A 22,339-nucleotide genomic window follows, 5' to 3' on the forward strand; every position below is an offset into this window, starting at 1 on the left:
GCTCCACCGCAGACCTTCAGTGTCTCCAACACTGGAATGGATTGAACCCTTGTGTTACACACATTTGTGGGCCACTTGAATGCCTCCTCCCATCTGACAGTCACATAGGTAGAGAAAACAGACAGTCAGGACTATGGAAGCCACTCGAATAGCCTGGGGAGCCCTGGTGTCCCCTGGGAATCCCACCCTGGCAGGGCCTAGTCCAATTGCTGGAGTGTCTGTCCCGTCCCGTCCCCACCAGTGACCACACAGCCCCAACCAGGTGGGCAGTAGATGAAGCTGCAAGACCAGTGCCCCTCTCTGGTACCCGGCCTAGCCTCTCCCCGCTCCAGAACTGCCCCAGCGTGAGGCTTTCCAGAAGGCAGTGTGCCTTTCCTGCATATGGAGGTGAGATAGTGACTTTTGTCGATCATAGTCCAAGAGCCCTTTCGTTTCTCCAGACACAAGGTTGGGCCATGAGGGGTGCTTTCTCTGGGTTCAGGCCTGGGACGGGCAGCAGGGAGAGGCTTTCCTGTGGGGCCACATGACGGACCCAGGGCTTCTCAGCCTGCTCTGTTCACACCCGGTCTCTGCTCTTGGCCTACAGGCTTCATCATCTACTTTGGCTATGGTTTGTGGCACAGCGAGGAGGCGTCCCTGGCCACTGACCAAGCAAGGACTCCTGATGGCAATTTGGACCATTGCAAGTGACACGCAGCCCTACTCCCAGGGGTGGCAGCAGCCCGAGGGATGCCCGCAGAGGTCCTGGGAGCACCTCGCTCCCCCCACCAGTGCATCAGGACCCACCCACATCTACAGAGCCCCAATGCAGCAGAAGGTGCAGCTACTTGAAATGCAGCCTCGGCCCACAACCCGTGTGTCCTGCCTAGACTTGCTCCACGTCAGGTGCACCACATCCCAGTCACCTCTGACAGCTCCCTGGTGGGGGCCACTTGGCTGCAGCTGGCCACTGTGGCTCCTGACATCCCTCTGAACAAAGCAAGCGGCTCCCGTCCTCACCAGCTCCGTGCCTGTGCTGCTGTGTCCTCAGGCAGAATGGAGGTCACCTTCTCTTGTTACTTTGAAAAGCCAGGCCTCCCTCCCCAGGGACCATTCTGGTATTAAAAACATCCAAACTCCAGACTTTCAGTAGCCATCTCCCCACTCAGCCCCAGAGGCCAACCGTAGATGCAAGACAAGTACTCTAGAACAGTCTGTCCCCAGCAGTTCCCCAGAGCCAAAGGACAGCAGTATACTTTAAAAAGGAAGAGTAAGACTGGTTTCCTTCTCCCACTCCTGTTCTCCAAATCGCTTCCAGAAGTCATTAGGACTGTAAGCCCTCCCCTACGCCTGCTCCCAGGCAGGGGCGTTGCTCTGACTCTCTGACAGGACTGGGGATGCTTAGTACTAGGGGAAGGTGAGGAAGAAGGGGGCACTGCTGTGGGAACAGGGCAGGAGGGCCGAGGGCCCTGGGCGCCAGGGGATGTCCTTCAGCCATACTCCCTCCACTTGCCGCTTCTGGGATCTCTCACCCACACCCCGGGGTTCCGAGTCACTGGAATGTGGCCCTGTGTGCATGTGGGACTGGCCTTAGATTAGCAGAGCTTAGAGCACTGTTTTCTGTGGGTCTTTGCCAATCACTAAATCCTGCCCTCTGATGCTTGCAGGTCAGTTTCTTGAGTCTTATGAGGTTCTGGAGGCAGGTATCCACTCATTCTGAGGTGATGGTGGCCGGCCCTGACATCATCTGTGTGGCCCCCCTCTCACGTATCATCACACTGAGTCCTCCTGTTAGCGTCTGTGAATCACTCCAAGTTCAACTGGCACTTAGTGTTAACTTGAAAAATGGCCAAGTATTGCTCAGTGTGTTGCTCTGAGCATGGGGTCTGCACACGAGAATTTGGGGTCGTGTTGCTGTCCCTGCCGTTATCTGTTGTCCAAATGTTGGGGTTTGTATCTGGGTTCATCACCCTGCCCCGGACCTCCTGCTTTTGTAAGTCGAGGAGCTAGCTTGGGGCCCTGTACACAGTGTGCTCCCTCCCATATGCTGGCGTACTCTGTGGCTCACACACAACTTTGAGGATGGGGCCCGAGAAAGCAAGAATGCTGACAGAGTCTTCCTTCCAATTAGACTGCGGCTCCAGAGACAGAAGGGCCCCATGCTGATGGGAGGTGAGGGTGGGGGAAGGCCTGTGGACACCCCAGAAAATGCAAATGCTGCTTTTGAAGCTCAGACTCCCATTTCTTCCCTGGTCTTTGACACAAATCTGGTAGAAAGAAGCCTGGTAAGTTGATGGCACTTATCTGATCTCCCTCAGTAAGTCTGGAGAGAATTGCAAGAATTTGTGAAATGGCCAAATGGCAGTGGTGGGTGGAGGGCCGGTGGGCGGGTGGCCAAGGCCCTGAACACCTTGTTTGCTGGAAGCTTTATTCTGTCATTTGTGAATGTTACAGAGGGAAGCGCATAAGAGCCCCAAGTGCGGGTTTCCAAAGAAAGGTATTTAAATTTATGTAGATTGGTGCTGTACAATATTTTGATAAATATTAACTTATTTTGTTGGGGTTTTGGTTGTCTGCTGTCTTAGGGTTTGTTAGCTATTTGTTTGCTTGATTAGTCTGTTATTTTTCCACATAGGCAAAAAGAACTTGAGGGTAAGAGAGTATTTGAGAAAAAGTGCAGGAGAGAATTTTTTTCTTTTTTACTTTAATTCCTTTTTTCTGGCTGAAATTTCTGTGCAAGACAGCACACAATAGACTGTGCATACAGTTGACATTTCAGCTGGCAACATGTATCTTTATACCAACTGACAAGGTATGTTTTCTTGATAACATCCCACAGAATGAGAAGCTCCTGGTGCATCAGGATTCCCCCCTTACCCCAAAGTGGGAAGTGCCTCCAGTAGGCTCGCCAGCTTAGTAGTGAGAAGCCCCTGCCCTGCCACTGCCCCCATTATGGGCAGGAGCCGCCCATTTGGAAAAAGACACCTGAAGGTGCCACAGAGAAATAGTTCTCATGGTCACTGTGCTTTTAGTGAGAAGCTTTTGTGCAGTTGCCAGGGAAAAGTTCTCTGTGTGTGAGGGCGGTGATGTAAAGAGTGGTGTCTGGAGCAAGTCTCCCCACGGTTGATAAGCTTTTTCTTATCCCATTCTTTATTCCTTCCCCCCAAATAAACTCACATACACACACACAGGCACATACACGCATGTGTGCAGGCAAGAAATAACCACCAGAAGCACCCAACAGTTGGCATCCGTAGCCCTCAAGCAAGAATATGATTCTCTGTTTCATGGCTTGGCCAGTATTTTCCTACATCATCAGAAATTCCACACTTCTAGAGACACACACACCCTTTGGAAATGTGTCTGTTTTATCTGTGGTCCAGCCCCAAATACCCACATTGGAAAAGACCCATTTGTGTCAAGTAAGCACCCCTCCCCGCCTCCTGCAGTGTCCCCACTCTGCATGTTTTTGTGACCCCTTGAAGACTCACAAAGACTCAACTGAACTGTGGAGCCCCAGGAGCTCTGCTGAAGAGTGAAGGGTGTGAGGGGGTCTCCAGGGAAGCAGTCAGACCCCGTGGGCCAGTGAGGCTGAGCCTGCTTCTAGGAGGGGGCCTTCGGGGGGATAGTGGGCCTCTGCACACCCCTCAGCTCACCTCCTTTCAGCCTAACTTTGGGCCTTATTTGTTTTTCCAAACCAATAGGGAGATGTGGGTAGTGCCATCTTTCCTAGGGTGTTTTGGAAAGACTGCTAAATCGATATTGTCAGAACCCTCCCCCCCGCAGCTCCCCTACTTGTGGTTTTGTTCCACTGCGTCATTTCTGTCAAGAGATCAGCCTCCTGGCCCCACGTGCTGATACTGGGCTTGGGGTATCACAGGCGTCCTGCCTCTCCTGTGTCCTCAGGTGACTGCAGCGTTCTGGGGGCTTCACCCAACCTGGGTTCCTGCGGCTCTGGCGCGCCCCCTTCTGCACCTTTGGTGCAGCCTGTGCCCATACCTGGATGAGGCACCTGGCCCTTGTTTGTTGGGCTTCACGCATGGCAGCAGGTGCCAACTGGGCCGTACGCTCTCTTCCCACAACTGAGCAGGTGTTCTGAACGGAGTTCTGTAGTCCGCACAGGATGGCCTCTGGCTTAACACCACACTTGCAGCTATGAGCACAGGGTCAGAGGCTGAGTTCCTTGGGTGAGTGTGGACATGCCTTGTAAAGGCCCCGGCCAGAGCGTAGGCAGGCTTACGGGCATTTGAGGGGCCTTGCCAAATGGAATACCTGCTGGCTCGCTCTGTGCCAGGACCCAGCTCCTCTGATTTGCATGTCCCACTTCCACACATCTCATAAAAGCTGATTGTTCTGCTGGCGCCCAGGAGTCATCACCATGAAGACGGGAGTAGGGGATGTTGGTGCCAGGCCCCATTACCGACGTGCTCTAGCACGGATGGAGAGGTGTGTCTGCTGGGCACAGGTGTGGGACACTTGTGTGCTTCTGTGTGGGACTGTTACAGAGTTGCCAGCAGATGGAGCTAAATGTGTTACGTATGACTGTTATGTATAATTTAAGGTATACATTTGACATCATAATGAGAGTATTGTATGTAAGGCTCCTTAGGGAGAGTGAGATACACATTTTGTGGACCCCTTTTTTTTTTTGTAATGAAATGCTTTATCGATCCAGTGTGCAAGAAGCTACATTTCATCACGATTCTTAATGGGTTTTTAAGGCAAAAAAGAAAAAATGTTAACTGACTTTGATAGAGTCTTTTTGTGCCCGTTGCTTCACTGAGTGGCAGTGCTCTTTCAAGAGGGACAGGGACTGGCCAAAGGTCTCCGGGCACAGGTTTCAAGGAACCCTCCTGGATGACCCTGTAAGCGTGCTGAACCGCCGGCTGAAAAACCCACGTGAGCTAAAGATCTCGGCTGTGAAGTCCAACCAATTGACCAATCTCAGGGTATGAGCGTGTCCAGCAGGGTCAGGAAGCAGGGCTAGGAAGATGCACTTGACTTTGTTAAGTAATTAACAAGGTATATGATTTTGTGTTTCTCGAGGACAGACTTTTTTAAGGTTGGGACTTATTTTCCCACTTGAAAAGTTGTAATATATATTTAAAGTGAGTTTCCTGCTTAAGTTGTGCCTTTCAGTGTCGATGGGTCTAAGAAGCACAGAAGGTGATGACGGCAATGAGGGCTGGTTTATTATCAAACCTGAAAAGCTGTGGTTTCTCCAGTAAACTTTTCCTTCTACTGATCATGGAGCCATTAATAAGAGAATTGTGTTTATTATGTAAAATTGTACAATATTTTTTTGCTCGTTTGATGTTCTATTTTTCTAATAGTTTTCTTATAGTTTCTTATAATTGTGATACTAGATTTAGATTTTGACACCCACTGCAAACCAGGCTATCTCTGCTGGCCCCTCCTATTTTTTATTTTAAGGACAAGCATAGATGTCCATCGCCTTTTAAAAAATGTGAAACTCTGCTCTGTATCCCATTCTTGCTGACAATACAGTATGTTGACAACTCCCTACTATATGTTGTAAAATCAAATTATTTTGTGGTACATTATCTCATGCTTCCGCAAACTCTAATAAATTCTGTATATGGCTTCAGCATGTACAGTGTGATCTCAAGAATTGTAGCAGCTCTCGGCCAGGGTCCTCAAGCTTGTCATTGCCCCCACAGAGACTTCCACATCCTGCCCTTTGCTTCTTTAGTTTCTTCCTGTTTCCCCACAGCCAGATGTTGCAGTGCCTCATTTTCCCTTGGCCACTAGGTGCAAATCCTCATTCCAAGGACTAGCATCTCAACCGGGGAGTCCCCCAGCCCTCATTTAGGATCCTCTCATGCTATCTCCGAGGACCTCTTTTTTCCAGACTTGGCTTGGGTTAGAGCCCGGACGTCTTCCCACCAAAGTCGCAGCCAGCCAAGGACTCAGGCTGCTCATCCCTCGTGCCACGCACACCTCAGCCCCGCACTTCCTCCACAGGCACCGATTGTCAGGATGGGGCTGGGGAAGGACTGAAGCTGCTCACCCCACCCCACACCCCGCTTGAGGAGGGGAGCGTCCTCTTGCACAGGAGGCAGATTCAGTCCAGTGGCCTCAACTCTCGGCCACTACCCTGCTGTGATTTGGTGATCGCATTGGGAAGGGTGTTGCCACCGCCCCCCCACCCCGACAGGGTCTAACCTTAGCGTGTTCTCGGGGTGGGGGGACACGCTGCGGCCGGCTTCACCCCGAGTTTGCAACAGCAGAATCCGTCAGCAAGTCCTCCCCAGCCGGGTCTCGTGTCTGCGCCCGCGGCGCCCCAGGCCGCAGAGCGCGGACCGTGTGCGGTGCGGCCGGGCCGCAGCCGGGCAGGAGGCCTCTCCGTCGCCCCCAGGCCCCCCTCCCCAGAGCGAGCTCTCCCGTAGAGGTTCTGCTGACAGCCGGCGGGGGCGGGGGCGCGGCAGGAGGGCAGGTGGCGGCGGGCTGGGGCGCGGCGCGCTTAGAGCCCCACCCCCGGGAGCCGCGGCGGAGCCCCGGTCCCACGGCGCCGCAGCGCCGCCCAGCGGCCGGCAGAGCCCCGCGGCCCCGTGTCAGCCGCTCCTCGGAGCCGAGCCCGGAGCGCGGGGGCGCGATGGAGCCGCGGGAGCAAGCTTTCCCCCGGCTTGGTCCCGAAACCCTTCTGGGGGTTTCACACAGCGGCGCCGGCAGCCCCGAGGACCCTCCGGGGCCCCTCCGCGCCTGCGGCCTGCCCACTCCAGCCCGGCCGGAGGATGGCCCTGTCCGCCCCCCTTCCAGAGGGAATCCTTTGGTCTCCCCAAACTCTGGCTGCCCAGCGGGCCGGGAATGCGGCTACTGAATAGAACGTGACGCCAACAGGCGCCGCTGTTGCTCCTGAGGCCGCTCTTGGGCCAACTTGGTCTCCGCCCGATCCCGAGTCGGGAAGCGAGACGTCCTGCGGGCCGGCCCCTCCCGTGGATGCTCCTCTGCGCCTCGAGGCCGGTGGTGGCGCGGCGGGGACGGGAACAGCCCTGCCACATCAGTTTGGGCGCGGTTAAAGCGAGAAACCGCTCTGCAGGCAGCAGCAGTGCCAGAACAGCTTGCTCGGGGGGCCAGGAGTGGGTGCCCGGCCTGTGCCCAGGTCACGTGCACCAGGGGGCCCAGCTGAGAGCTGCACACCGCCCCACCCCCGCTGGCTGGCGGCCCTGGCGAAACTCGGCGGGGTGAGGGCGGCGAACAGGCCTGCACCTCCTGAGCGCCTCTTCCCTCCACGCCGACAGGGGAGAATTATACTTGGTGCTCAGAAACCCCAAGTGTCCTGTTTTTGTTTCCAGACGTTTAAGAGAAGCAACCTGGTTTTTTTTTTTTTTTTTTTTTTAAAGAGATTTAGCAAATTTAAGTGAATGAACTCCCTTTAACAACCAGGACAGCATACAGCATACCAGCCTTCCGTGGGTTTTTTTTTTTTTTTTTTTTTTTTTTTTTAAGTATTGGGCCCAAACTCTCCAGGGCGCAGGACCCTGACTCTTGATCACGGAAGCTGTGACAGCGTGCAGGACAGCGATGCTGCATGTGCCGCATCAGCCACGAGAAGAGCATTCAGCTCCAATAGCAGGCGGGTGGTTTCAGCTTTGTTTCTACCTGAGCTTAACTCCTCCATCGCTCCCTTCTTGATGAGATGATCCACCTCTCCCATGCGGGGGTGGCGGGCTGTACCAGGGTCCTGGGCACACTGGAGGTGACAGAGTCTCCACCAAAGATCTCGGTCTGCTGCAAGTTACCCTGTGGGAGGGGACGCAGTTCTCTGCAGACAGGAGGAAGCCAGCGCTTAACCCCTTTTCCTGCACATGCCAAGGGGCGAGTCACCAGTCTGCTCTTGGGTTAAGTGGAGGTGCTGACCTGTACCTTGTTTACCTCATGTGTAGGGGGAAGGACAATGGAAAGTGGTTATTATACAAGTGGAGGGCACAAGACACCCCAAACGACACTAATAGGTTGGGACAGGTTGACAAGGAAATCATTTAGTAAACACATAGTCATTGTCAACAATCTGGAGGTGTGGGTGATTCAGAGGGGATCTGTAGTGTTCCTCTCAGGTCCTGAGGTGACTCGAAGTGATTTGTCATCCACAAAAGTCTCTTTGTTCAGCTACTGTTTGTGGGGCAGGCTTGCCTAAGTCTCAAGTTGTTTCCACTCCTATATGCCCTGCGAAACCAGCATGGAAAGCTGGCCACACTGGGTCTCCCTTGTAACCCGAAGAAGGGGCAGGCCCATGTGGACATTGCAGTGTCAGGCTGGACAACCTGAGGCGGGTGAGATGGGGGCAAGTGCTTTCAGGTAGAAGTGAGTGTCCTGGCTGCACTTTGGGGTATTCTAGGGAGGCCTACAGAGCTTTCCAGGGTCCTGTGTTCCCTGTACCCCATTCCCCCTGCCCCGTTGGAGGAAAAAGCTCATGATAAGGACCTGCTTCGACTGTGGGCATTGTCTGTGATGATCCTGATGGGATTTAGGGCACACCAAGCTCTCTTTGCAGTAGAAACATACACCTGTTTAGGCCTGAATGTGAAATCGATGGGGAAAGGACTGTAGTCCATGTGTCGTGTCCTTTGGAACTGAGTCTAGCCCGCCCAGCCTCCGGAAGATGGCCTAGCAGAGTGGAGCCTTGATGCTCTCTGAGGTTCAGGGCAGAGCTGCTGGGATCTGGGCTGGAAGACAGCTGCGGGACCCCTGGACCTGCTGGGTCTGGGGAGAGTGGGTCTTGGTGAGTGACAATCAGCTGACACTGGTACCTGCAGAAAGGGAACGCAGCCTGCAAAACACCTCCCTGCTTCCCTGCCTTGGATCCCCAGCAGGGGATTTCCTGAAGCCTGGGAGGGCCAGGCTGACAGTTACATCAAGTGCATATCACAGCAAGTCCCTCAAGTTAATTTTAATATGCTTCAAACACAAATATGTAACACAGAAACTGTAGGGGCCAGATAAATAATGTGTGACCCCATTCAAATAATCACCATGTGTGCCAGCCCGTCAGCCCCCTCCCCTCCCCTGAAACCCGCCCCACTCACAACCTCATTCAGCTTGTGCTGGGCAGGCAAGGGTGGGTGCAGGGCACAGTCAGGTCTCAAACACCAGGAAGAGGCTGGTGAGGTTTGGTGGGTCTGAGGCAGGTGGGGAGGCTGCAGCATCTGGATGTGGAAACCACTCCAGCCCGAGGGGTGGATGGAGGGAGACTTCCATGTCAAGAGGTCCCAGTTCTAATGGTGTGTGTGTGGGGGGGGTGGGTAGGGTGGTGAAGAGGGGGCTCAGCGGCTGCCAGCCCTCATGTTTCAGGATAGGAGCAACCCATGATGATGAAGGGATGAAGCCAGGGCAATGTGGGAATTAGCTCAAGTACCCAAGGGCAGGGCTGGTTAGGGCAAAGCTTTAGTCCACCTAGTGAGGGGTTACTTAGTTCTAACATCACTACGACTTTGACTGCAATAGGCTAACACACTGTAGCACGTTCTAACGTTAACACTGAAATCTGTATTGCTGTGTAACTGCATTTAGCAGGTGTCCTTATGGAAGCAGTTCCTAAGGGGCAGAGCCGAGCTACTGCCAAATGACTGTTGGCAGGTGGTGCCTGCTAATAGAATAAATACTTGTGTATTTAGTCAACGTGGCACGATCTACTCTAATGGAACGCCCAACTCAATATCACAACATCATGCAGAGCCACTAAAGGAAAAAAGACATGTCTCTTCAATGAGTATCTATCGTGTATGTCCCGAGGATGGGCAAAGACCCTGGGAGGTTTGCTAGAAATGAGATGTACCTGAGGCCAGCAAGCCCAAGCTTGACTCATGCCAAAAATGCAGACCAGGCCTGTCTTCAGACTGGCTGCACAGGTGCCCAGCAGGCAGGGCCGCGGGCAAGGTGGCCCCTCCCGTGGGTCGTTTCTTCCTGGTTCCATGGCTCCTGGCACAAGGAGCATCCCTGCATGAGTCTGCTCGCCTGGGGCATGCTCAGAGGCAGCCCTGGACTCAGGACTATCACGAGAGGCCATCAGGAAAAGGTGCAGGGTCTTTGTCACAAACAGGAAACAAAGGCATCATTATCGTCACCATCATTATCATGTCAACTGTTAAAAAACTGTGTCTTTCTTTGTGTGTCATGCTCCTACTCTTCCACAGCACTATAGGGAGAGCTTTCACATTCTAACTCTACTATTTCCGAGACAAATGCCAGTCCAGGGGCCAGGGACTGCTGGCTGACCGTTTCATTGGGCTCCTCTGTTTGGAAGAACCTCCTGGGCCTGAGAAGGGACCACTGTCAGCTGTGGTACTGCTTGGTCATGGGGCAGAAAATACACCTGGCTTTGTGGGAGGTCATGTGATGATTGAGCACAGCTGCAAAGTGATCCCCCGGATGGAAGGGTCAGTTTTCTGGAAGCCCCTGCAAGAACCCCTGAGCCATCTCAATGTACAGTTATGGGGTTGAGTTATAGGACCAAACTGATGAGGGGGGATGGTTGTCTATGAAGTGGGGGCCTGAGGGTCATATTTTGATTTATAGAATTTATAGAATCACATTGGAGCACACCACATGGGATGCCAGAGGATGCCTTCCTACTCTGTGCTCAATCAAGATACAGATCCTACCAGCAGTTTTCCTTCTGGAGTACAGAGCGCGGATGGTCTTGGCCAGCTCCAAGGTCATCCTCACCCTCACTCCAGAAGGTTATGTTCTTCCATATTTTCCCAAGGGTGTAGTAGCTTAATGATGGATTCTAAGATGTCACTTAGGAAAAAAGCAAATCTTGTGTTTACAAGACTGTAGATGATTCATTGTCGTGAGAAGCATCTGCAAACCGCTAAACCCCTCAGGATTTCCCACTGCTATCCCTTAGGCACTCACGACAGGAGTATTAATAAGTAAAACTTGCGAATGGAATAATAGTGACCTCACATCATGTTGACTAAGAAGCTGACTGTTCCAAAGGCAGTTACTGTTCACAAATCGCTGGTGTTTGTGTTAGAGTACCACTTGGTGGTAGGTTGAAAGGCGCTTCTTCTCTATCTTTTTTTTTTTTTCCTTTTTCTATTTTGGATAGAAATATTCCTGGGAAGCTAGATAGAAATGCATTTTCATATCCCAATAATTCTTAGGCACAAGTTAGAAAACTGCTGACCTTCACCAAAATATGTCAGCACTTCATGTTATAAAAAATGCAATTCAGAACCGCTGCATGTGTATATACGTATATCTAAATATACACACATATCGGTGCAGTACACAAGGATTATTCAATGTATATTCAAAACTGAGCTATTTGTAACGAACCTGAAATTCTGCAGTGAAAGTTCATTGCTCAAGAACAACTGGAGTTTCTTCCTTTCTTTTGGCTCTAACTACGGTCAAACGTTTGCACATCAGACACTACCGTTTACACTTTCCTAAGTGCCAACACCAGGACAGTCTTATATGAGGATCAGAAGAGGACTTTGCTTAGGATGCAGCTATGCAGCTACTGAGCATGCGCGCAGGGCCAGCCCGGTCAAGACTCCGTCCGTCCGTCCGTCCGGGTGGAAGCGCTGGGTGGGTCATCTGGGCGTCGCGCTGACTCTGGCGGGCGAGGAGGGCCCCGAGGAGGAGCCACGGTAGACGGGGGACGTGGGCGAGAGTTTAACCGGGCTGGTTGGGTCCCCAGTTTGGAGCTTCCAAAGCAGCTCTTCGTTGGTTCGGCTCAATCTCTTCTTCTCCTGGGTTTCTTTCTCCACATATTCCTGCAGATTGGCATTTTCCTCCGACAGTTGTCTGCATGGGGAGAACAGGAAACAATCAAGCAGCGATTCTGCTGGAAGGCAATGAACTTGAGATTCACTGGGCCAGGGGGGTCGGGGCAAGGGAGGAGGCTGCAGCCGCCTGCGGGAGCACGGGGACCAACGGGACCACAGAGACCAAGCCCCATGGGCTGAAGTGTGATTTCCATGCTTCACGCGGACACATCCGTTCCCTCACAGTCCCTCTGCCCCATCAGGGGAGGCCCTAGCTGTCCCCCGGACAGAGCAAATGCTGAAGGCAAAAGAGGAAAGGAGGGAAGTGGGGAGCTAGTGTGCGTGTGCCGCACAGGAGGCTCAGAGATAGTGGCCATCAACCATAAGGACAGCACAGGGACAGTGCCGTCAGCCCCAGGACGCCTCCTGGCCTCCCTGGCCCTGGCTCGGGTCCCCGTGAGAGCAAGCGTCTTCCCCTGCTGCACATGCTGATCTGTGCATCTGCCTGCCTGCTGGACCGAGAGCCCTTGAGGACAGGGGCCAGAGCCGCTTTCCTTGAATCCCCAGCATCCAGCCTGGCGTCTGGCACACAACAGATGCTCAATTAATGGTTGTTGATAAGGGATGCTAAATGAAAAAGGGATCGATGCATCCTGCGCTGTCATCAAGTGTGAGTTGCTTGCTTTGTTGCATTTTGTATAAATGAGGAACTGACAGGGATGGGTACACAGGCATTTTGTAGCTGCACGGACTCAGCCCAGGAAGCCAGCTCACTTGGATAAAGCCTGGACTTGCTCTTTGGGCCAGGTGCCTTTGTGATTTCCAGGGGAGGCATGGGCTGGGGTGGCTCAGGTTGAGCAGGGTGGGTGACAGACCTGCTGCCCTGGCACAGTCTCTCCTGTGAGCCTCTGGGGTGGGAATGAATGCCAGCACCACGAGTTCAGTTGCGGAGGTAATGTGTGTATGTGTGTATATGTGTGAGTGTGTGCAACTATATGTGTGTGACCTGTGAGGGGGTGGGCACACAAGAGTGTGCATGCCAGTGAGCATGATCGTGCAAGTCTGGGAGCATGCACACTTGTGTACACCTGTGGGTGACAGGAAGCACAAGTACGTATGTGAGTGTGCGTGTGCATCACAGGGTGACATATATGGATCCAAGGAGTTCAGTTCAGTAAGGGGTCAGGGGACAGGCAAGGGTCCCACAGAGAGAGCTCTATCCTCATGGACAAAGTGCAGGCACACCTCATTTTACTGTGCTTCATTTTACTGCACTTTGCAGATATTTTTTATAGGCTGAAGGTTTGTGCCAGCCCTCAGTAGAGTACGGTTACTGGTGCCAATTTTCCAACAGCATTTGCTTACTTCACATCTTCACGTCACGTTTTGGTGATTTTTGCAATATTTCCAACTTTTTCATTATTATTATGTTTGTTATGCTGGTCTGTGATCAGTGATCTTTGATGTTACTACTATAATCGTTTTGGGGGTCCACGAACTACATCCGTATAAGATCCCAAACTTAATCAATTAATGTTGTGTGTGCTCTGACTGCTCCATCGACCAGACTTTCCCGGTCTCTCTCCCTCTCTTTGGGTGTCTCCCTATTTCCAGAGACACAACAATATTGAAGTTAGACCAAAGAATAACCCTACAATGGCCTCTTAAGTGCTCAGGTGAAAGGAAGAGTGGCACTTTCTCACTTTAAACCAAAAGCTTAGTGAGGAAGGCATGTGGAAAGCCTCGGTAGGCTGAGAGCTGGGGCTTCTTGTGCCAAACATCAGCTAAGTTGTGGTGCAAAGGAGATTCTTGAAGGATATTAAAAGTGCTGCTCCAGTGAACATGTGGAGTAGAAAGTGGAACAGCCTTACTATTGATATGGAGAAACTTTGAGTGGTCTGGAGAGAAGAGCAAACCAGCCACAACATTCCCTTAAGCCCAAGACTAATCCAGAGCAAGGCCCTAAATCTCTCAATCTGTGAGGGATGATAGAGGTGAGGAAGCTGCAGAAGAAAGGTCTGAAGCTGGCAGAGGTTGGTTCCTGAGGTTTAAGGAAAGAAGCCAACTCCAGAACATAAGGTATAAGGTGAAGCAACAAATGCTGGTGTAGAAGCTGCAGTGAGGTACCCAAAAGGTCTAGCTAAGGTGATTCATGAAGGCGGCTACACTAAACAATAGATTTTTCAATGTAGACAAAACAGCCTTCTGTTGGAAGATGATGCCATCAAGACTTTCATAGCTAGAGAAGTCTTCAAAGGACAGGCTGACTCTCGTTAGGAGCTAAAGCAGCTGATGACTTCAGTTGAAGCCAGTGCAAATTGACCATGTGGAAAATCCTAGGGCCCTTCAGAATGATGCAAAATCTACTCTATCCTCTATCAGTGGAACCACAAAGCCTGGATGACAGCACATCTGTTTACAGTATGGTTTACTGAATATTTGAAGCCCACTGTAAAGATCTGCTGCAGAGAAAAATGATTCCTATCAAAATACTACTGCTGACCAACAATGCACCTGGTCGCCCAAGAGCTCTGATGGAGACTGGCAAGATGAATGTGGTCTTCATGCCTGCTGACACAACATCCATTCTACAGTCCATGGATCAAGGAATAATTTTGCCTTTCAAGTCTTATTCTTTAAGAAATACATTTTTGTAAGCCTACAGCTGCCATGGAGAGTGATTCCTCTGATGGATCTGGGCAAAGTCAATTGAAAACCTTCTGGAAAGGATTCGCCATTATAAGATGCCGGTAAGAACATTCATGATTCATGGGAAGAAGTCAAATTATGCACATTCACAGGAGTCTGGAAGAAGTTGGTGTCCTCCCCCCCACCCCCGCCCCATGGAGGACTTGGAGGCGAGAGGTTCAGGATGTCAGTGGAGGCAGTAACTACAGATGTAGTGAAAACAGCAAGAGAACTGGAAATCAAAGTGGGACCTGAAGATGGGACCACATTGCTGCCATCTCATGATCAAACTTGAACGGATGAGGAGCTGGTTCTCATGGATGAGTCAAGAAAGTGGTTTCTTGAGATGGAAACCACTCTTGGAGGAGATGCCATGAAGACTGTTGCATTGACCACAAAGGATTTAGAGTAGTACATCAACTTAGCTAAAAAAGCAGCAGCAGGGATTGAGAGGATTGACTCCAGTTTTGAAAGAAGTTCTACTTGTGGGTGAAATGCTATCAAACAGCATTGCACACTACAGAGAAATATTTTGTGAAAGTCCATCGATGTAGCAAACTTCATTGTTGTTTTAAGAAATTGGCACAGACACCCCAGCCTTCAGCAGCTTGACCCCCACCAGTCAGTAGCCACTGATAGTGAGCCAAGACCCTCCATCAGTAAAAAGATTTATGACTCGCTGAAACTTTGGATGGTGGTTTGCATTTTTCAGCAATAAAGCATTTTTAAATTAAGGTATGCACATTGCTTTTTTAGACATGATGGTATTTCACACTTAGTAAACTATAGGATAGTGTAAACCTAACTTTTATATGTACCGGGAAACCATTCATTTGGGAAAAATTCATGTGATTGCTTCATTGCGATACTTGCTTAACTGCGGCAGTCTGGAACTGAACCCAAGGTCTGCCTACGAGCTCCAGTTGGCTGATCAAGCCTAAACACTGCTTCACTCTACTCTGACAGCAGAAGGGGGGACCCCCACATCCTTCCTTGTAAGTTGGAGCACATCAGAGCAGGGGATGGAGATGGGAACAGTGTTACTCAGAAGATCTGCATTCGACTACACAGCTTCACTGGATTGTTCACTCCCTGCCATCCCCTGGCCAGGGCCAGCTCTTCATGGCCTTGGGCAGGCTGGCCCAGGATGACAGCTCAGCAGCTGAGGGCCCTACACAGGTCTGTGCTGTGAGCTAACAGAGCACAGGCTCAGCTCATGGCGTTTTTGTCTTTTGCCTGGGAATATCTAGCTGGCACTCCTCCAAACCCCCCAGAAATAAAGCCCTCCATCTCCCAGCTGCACTGGAGACCTCTCCTGCACACATGAGCTAATTTCACTCATTTGTCCCCAAGTGGGGACCACTGATATGCAGAGCCAGGCACAGGCCGGGAGGTCCCAGTGGTGTGTTTTATTCTTTTTTTCATATGTGAAATGCCAAGAGCCTATGTGGGAAAGCCTCACAGCACAGAGGAATTAGATAAATTGGATGCTGGACAAGAACAGAGTCCCCAAAGAAACTCAAGAGCAAAGCCACTTTGTAGGTGACACCTGATTTGTTAGGCTCAGACACCCAGGCCCACCTACCTTGTGACAACGGTGTTCTGGTCAATCCTTGCTTTGAGGTCTTCATTTTGCTGCTGAAGAACTTGGATCTTTTCTTCTAGGATAATATTCTTTTCCGCCTACAAAGGACGCAGTGTTAAGAGGTTCTCAGCAAGGCCATGACAAATATAGAAGGCCAGTGCCCTTGGCTTCTGGGCTTTGGAGGATTATCAAGAACATTGCTTTGTGGGGTGCCTGGGTGGCTTGGTGGGTTGGGTGTCCAACTTTTGATTCTGGCTCAGGTCATGATCTCAGGGTCCTGAAGTGCACCCCACACGGGGCTCTGTGTTCCGTGTAGAGTCTTCTTGTCCCTCCCCTTCCCCCTCTGCCCTTCCCTCTGTTCATGTGCACATATGCTCTCTCTCTCTCTCAAATAAATAAATAAAATCTTAAAAAAAAACAATAGTGCATTGCAAATTACAATGGATTGTAAAATCAAGTTAGATGTGAGTAGTATTTTTAAAAACAAAATAAAACAGAAAATACCAGAGTGCACTGTATGTAGTAAAAGTATTATTGTTATACATATTTTAGATATAAATATTTTTTACGTATATTATACAATGTGTGTGTATGTATATGTCCGGTTTCTGTGTAGAATACATTTCTTCCAGGGCATGCCCAGGCAGTCAAAGATGAGCTGTCAGAGATCAGTGAACACCCCTGGGTCCTAGTTTGGCTGATGGGTCCCCTGGTTCTCCCTGACGGTCAACTGAGCTGCATCAGCATCCCTGCCCGGCATGTATGCACAATAGGACATTCTGAATTAATGGAGGGATAGAAATACAAATAATGTGGACACATTTTTTCCTTCTGAGAGTTTCCTTCCAGCCAGGAAGCCAAAGCCTGAGATGGGCTTGGAACATGATCAGAAAATAACATTTTCTCCTGGTTGTTATTCCCCTACAATTTATGCTTTTCTCTCTGTGTGGCCCCTAGGGACTTGCAGAAGCACAGTTCTACTCTAAGATAAATTCAGAAATAAATTATTTTTTGAAGAACAAATGACAAATTCACTATTGGGTCGTCAATCTTTGAGGAAAACTGTTGCCCTTCCACGAAGAGGACTAGGAGTCAGAGCCAAAGGGCTGGACTCTGTCCCAGCTTTCCAGCAGGGCACTTCCCTACAGCCTTCATCTTTGCTCCCAGGAAATGGGAAGTGATTAAATTGGTTCTTTCTGTATGCCAGGAAAGGTTTCTGGAAGGAGAAAGCATGCAGGCCTGCAGAATGTCTGGAACGTGGCTAAAAACATCTGAGTAAACCCTAAGATTTGTGGGTGATCAGACAGCTGAATGCGGATTGTCCGGCCTGGAGGAGGAGGAGGATCGTCGGTCTCCATGTGGGCCAGGCAGCGTGGCAGGACTCTGACACTGCTGGGAAGCTCTGGGCCATTGGGAGGTGCCACATGGTCACCATTGCCTGGATGCTGGTTACTGACAGACACACGGCAGGCTGCCCCCACCCCACCTGATAAGCACCTGTACAGTATGAGATGTCTGCAAGAAGTGGAGGTGCCAGATCCAGCAGATAGGCCTAGATCAGCCCCTGGCTTAGGAAAACCAGCTTCGAAAACCAGCTTGTTTCAGAAACAAGCAGGGGACTTTAGAAGTTAGCCAAGATGATTAATTACTAAGACGGCAAGTTAAAGATCTGCTGGCTGGGCTGAACAGGAGGCAGAGGGCTGTGAGAGCCGGAACGTGGAGCACTGGGCCAGCACTCCTACCTGGGCCCAGCCACTTACTGGCTCGCTCTCCTTACGCCTCTGCCTAGGCCTCCGTGTGCATCTGCAACTATGAAAGGAACCTCCCGACAGTACTTGCTCCAGGGGATGGCTGTCAGAGTTAAAGAACGTAAAGTGCTTTGCACCAAGCCTGGCACACCTCAGTGTGCTCCATTCATACTGGCTTACCACCTATCGCCTGCAGGGAGGAGGGAGGAAGGAGCACTCCCCCAGGGGAGGAGTGGCAGATGGAGAATGGAGGCGGGAATCAGGAGGGCTCCCCAGTTGTACAAAATGAGGCCACCTCAGATTCCTTATCAGAATTCCTGGCTTCCTAAGAAAGATCTTGAGACTCAGCCATGGCATTTTCAGGTGTAGGCAGTGGACAGGGAAGGGTCCACCTTCCGGATGCTGTGAACAGCATCTTGCTGACAGTACGGCATATCATTCAGGTTCCTGGGGCTCTCCCAAGCACACAGGCTGACTCACCAGTTTTTCCAGCTCAATGATCTTCTTTTCCTGCTGGTGTATTTGCTGATTCTTCATCTCTAATACCTGCTTCAGACTCTTCATGTCTTCTTCCAAGTGCTGATAGGGAGCCAATGCAATCTACAACAGCAGAGAACAAGAGCTATTTACCAGGGGTCCCAGCAAAGTCCAGGATCCACCAGTGCCATGAGTTCAGCTAAATCTAGCCTCCTGTAACAAGTTTCCCAGTAGGCACGGTGGCGTGAGTGTGAGCGCACTCACAGCCTTCTCTGATAAAGATACGCATTGGTTTCCCACTGGAAATGCTATAAGAAATCCAGCTCTCTGGGGAACAAGAGAGGTAAAGCCATCACCCACTGAAGAGTCTGGAGGCTGGGGTGGCAGGATGCCACCAGCCCATCCCCAAAAGGGAGCTCATGGGGTAAAAAAGAGTAAATTCAACATTGGCTTTTAACATTGACCCAGACTACTTGGTTCAACAGACACATTGAGATTTACAGGTCTCCCTCGTACCCAGGCAGAGCTGGGCAAGGGGTGGGGTAGGGGTGGGGTGTATCCTTGTGTAGGAAATGAGCAAAGTGGTTTAAAAAGCAGAAAAGGCATTTTAGGGAAAGAAATGCTACAGTAAGGTTGCCAAATGTAACAACAGCAACAACAACAAAACATAGGACATTAAGTATGAATTCCAGATAAAGCACCTTTTCTTTTTTAAGTATTAGATGGGATACACTTATATAAAAAATTCACTTATTTATAATTCAAACTGACCTGGGTGTCTTGCATTCTATCTGGCAATCCTCCCTGAGAGGGAAGGAACTTTGCCAGCTTTTCTGGAAAACACTCCCCTCAACCTATTAAGACAGGCATAGGTGGTGACTCTTGCACCAGCCGACCCCCAAGCTGGGGGGGGATGGAGGGGAGGGCGTGCGGGTCGCGGGGCTCGGGGGCCGTGGAATCTGGCAAGAACACATCGGTGGAGAACCCACAGCTGTCCTTGTGTCAGGAGAGAGGTGCTGACAGGGACATGTCCTGGCCGGCCGTCACTGCGGCAGCGGATCCACACAGAGGTCCCGTCTCTGGGGGAGACTGCTGAGGTGACTCCCGGGGTGGGGCCCCTGTGGGAGCCCGGAGGCCTGGGGGGGCCTGGGGGGGCCTGGGGAGCAGGACTACCTCCAGCTGCTCCTCGGTGTTCTTCCTCAGAGCCTCCTCAAAGCGCCTGGCGCGGTCCCGCAGAGACTGGCTCTGGAAGGTCAGCGTGTCCACCTGGTCCTGGAGGGAAGGACAAGAGGCCCGGCTCGGCCCAGCTCGGCGCCTGCAGACACTGTGGCCCGGGCAGCCGGCAAGGGACCGCCGCCCACCCCACAGGTGGCCGCTCTCCACGGGGCGGCGGAGGCTGCTGAGGTCGCCAGGCCCCGCCGGCCCCCGGGCTCCGCAGGCAGTGCCCTGCGCGGGAGCGGGCGAGCTCGGGTCCCCCCAGCAGGAGGCCGCTGGCCTCGTCCCCCTCAGCTGCCGTGGAGGCGGGAGGCAATGCTGCCGTGTCCCACCTCGGGGAGGCCTCGAGTCCCTGACCTGACGAAGGACAGATACCCATTTCAGAGAACTGCCCTGGTGAATAAACCGTTGAACCATCCCTGACTCCCCTCTCTGCCTGAGACCCCTCCTGTGACCACCACACACACTAATTTGGGGTCAGTCATCAAGTGCTGCCAATTCCACCTGCCTAACGTCCCTGGCGTCCGCGAGCTCCCTGGTCCCTGTCCCTCCAGCTAAAGTTGAGGCACGCTGCTGCTCCTTGCTGGACCTGACGCCGGGCTTCTAAGTCTTCTGCCCTCACGCTGGAGGCAGGGGGAGCTTTCTAAAGCGGAACCGAACCCATCACCCCCACCATGTTAAACCCCATTGGCATGAAGATGAAGTGCCCACTTGACACAGTGTTGACATGCCTCCTGCTCAGCCCCTCTGGTCTCCCAGCTCCGCTCTCACTGCTCCCCTCCCCACCCCACCTTACCTTCCAGCTCCCCCCTCCCTGCTCACTTCTGGCCTCCCCTCAGCCTTTCTGGGCCTCAGGGCTGGACTGCATATCTCTGGCAGGAGCTGCCATGTGAGCGGAGTCTTTTCTCCCATTTAGACTCTCCGCCCGGCTAGACCCCCAGCAGCTCTCTGTGTCCTCACTGACCAGATGACGGTGTGTCCAAGGAGGAACCATTTCTTGCTCCTTCCCTGGCTGCCAGGGCAGATGCATCTACACTCAACCTCCCTTGCAACCCCAGCAATGCCCGATCACTGCAGGTGAGCAAAGGATGCCGGGCAGGGGGCTTTCTCTTGATGCTCAAGCACAGTGAGAGATGATGCCTCATTCATGCAGAATATCCCAAAGGTCTCCATCCAATGACACCACTTCTGTGACATTAAAATGGAGGGACTAAGGTCTCCCCAAGAGCTCTTCTGGCCAAAGAAACAGCTTCATCCCCCTCGTATAAAGGCCTAGGTGCTGTAAATCATGTAATCCCACATAAAAACACTGTCATGTATGAAGTGCTGGCTTGCCTGCTTTCTCCCTCTCATCAGAGGGCCTTGTTTTGCAAACCATCCTTGGCAGGTTCCTTTTCCTCTTTTTTTTTTTTTTTTGTTTCCGGTTACTTCCAATTTTATTTTTAAACAACAACAACAAAAAGCCCCCCTCCCCCACCGCCATGCCATTAAATCCAAGTGCTGGTGCATTAGGGCATTATAGTTGTCAGTGGGAATTTGTATGCACAGGAGCTGATGAATGTAAATTCCAGCCCAGGGCAACACCAGCTGGGCCCCAGCACATGGTCACTCCATAGCTGCAGTCACCTTCTAGAACATGACTATAAAAATGACTATAAAAATGCTACACAGCTCCTACACCCAACTCCGTGCTCACAGAGGAAGCATTTCTTTCAGGTCTCTCCTCCTTCATTGAAAAGCAAAACCATGAAAGATGCATCAGGCAATGCCACCTGGGACAGATCTAAAATGTCCAACTGTGTTTTTATCTGCCTTATTCACCATTACTCAAAACAGATCCATAGGCAGACAATGGTGGCACAGCCATCAGACCAAACAGACTGTTTTTCAATTTGAGTCAAACTAAGAGGCAGAAAGGCCCCGCTGGTGATGCAGCCCAGCATGGGTCACTCAAGGGTTAACCAATGACGTAACAATAGTAGTAGGAAACGTAACAATGTTAGAAACGATTTCATAGCAATAGCCACTCCTTACTAGCATCTACCATGAGCCAACCTAGTGCTAGGCCCTTAATCTGCTCACATCGAGAGGAAGGTATTGTTATCGCCCCTATTTTACAGATGAGTAAAGTAAGGTTTATAGAGCTTATGTAACTGTTCATGATTTCCAAGCTAGAAAGAGGAGGTATAGTGGGGAGTTAAAAACTCCAAGCTCACATCTCTTGCCCCAGATCTGTTTCTCTAGCCACCAGGAGCTTAGAAGTTTTGGCCTAAGCAATGCTGTCCTCTTTGTACCAAATATTCTCCAGCCCAAATAAACTCTTTCCATGGAGAGTTACAACTGAAATATATACAATTCATGACAGTTTAATGTTAGCGGCAGAGTGAAGACTCATATGAAACAAAACTCTCCCTTCTTTTGGTTTTGGACTGGACGCACAGGAAGGCAGTTTGGGGTTAATGGGCCAAGGATAAGCCATGTGAGGACTGCACCGGCTTACTGCAGGACCATCCATGGATCAACGGATCGGGGCAGTGGAGGGCTTGCAGCAGGCGGTTTCCCATTTTAAAACTTCTGAATAGTACATTCAACAGCTGTGACACTGGCTATCTCCACAATCCTGGATTCTTGTCTTGGTGCGCAGGCTCTGTACAATGAATATTGCCAGGGGAAAGTATGCCAGCAAAGAAGGAAAATTCTCGCCTTTGTATTACAGTTTTAATAAACACCTTCCACAACTTTCAGATGTGCGTGTTCCTAATATTTAACAAATAATCTTGTTATAACAGAGGCAGCCATAGTTGGGAATGGAAGCAGGGCCACCGACCTTACCCTTGCTTCCCAGGCAGCTCCAACTTAGGGCTGGGGGTGGCCTGGGTCTCTAGAAGGCGGGAGGGAGACGCGGGTGA

At 51.3% G+C, this 22,339-nt stretch overlaps 2 protein-coding genes and 1 long non-coding RNA gene across 18 annotated transcripts in view; 2 read left to right on the forward strand and 1 right to left on the reverse strand.

Moving 5' to 3' along the window:
* Positions 1–5,590, forward strand: part of SLC7A1 (solute carrier family 7 member 1) — a 139,713-nt gene extending 134,123 nt beyond the window's left edge. For all 7 annotated transcript variants that reach the window (XM_077868242.1, XM_077868238.1, XM_077868241.1 and 4 more), the window contains one exon: positions 587–5,590. In XM_077868242.1, the coding sequence (XP_077724368.1) occupies positions 587–690 (104 nt within the window). In that variant the 3' untranslated portion in view covers positions 691–5,590. The remainder of the gene's footprint in view (positions 1–586) is intronic.
* A 3,285-nt stretch (positions 5,591–8,875) lies between these two features.
* MTUS2 (microtubule associated scaffold protein 2) overlaps positions 8,876–22,339 on the reverse strand; it is a 593,760-nt gene continuing 580,296 nt past the window's right edge. For 9 of the 10 annotated variants that reach the window (XM_077868253.1, XM_077868251.1, XM_077868248.1 and 6 more), the window contains 4 exons: positions 19,389–19,487; positions 18,219–18,338; positions 15,991–16,088; positions 8,876–11,757 (listed from right to left, as the gene is read on the reverse strand). In XM_077868253.1, coding sequence (XP_077724379.1) covers positions 11,544–11,757; positions 15,991–16,088; positions 18,219–18,338; positions 19,389–19,487 — 531 coding nt within the window. In that variant the 3' untranslated portion in view covers positions 8,876–11,543. Of the gene's footprint in view, positions 11,758–15,990; positions 16,089–18,218; positions 18,339–19,388; positions 19,488–22,339 lie in introns of those variants that run through there. The other variant, XM_077868254.1, reaches the window with a different exon arrangement.
* LOC144295772 (uncharacterized) lies at positions 20,887–22,174 on the forward strand. Its single transcript, XR_013362875.1, has 2 exons — positions 20,887–21,524; positions 21,872–22,174. It is a non-coding gene; the product is annotated as an uncharacterized LOC144295772 (long non-coding RNA).

Source organism: Canis aureus, chromosome 24 (assembly GCF_053574225.1).
Source record: "Canis aureus isolate CA01 chromosome 24, VMU_Caureus_v.1.0, whole genome shotgun sequence".
NCBI lineage: Eukaryota > Metazoa > Chordata > Mammalia > Carnivora > Canidae > Canis > Canis aureus.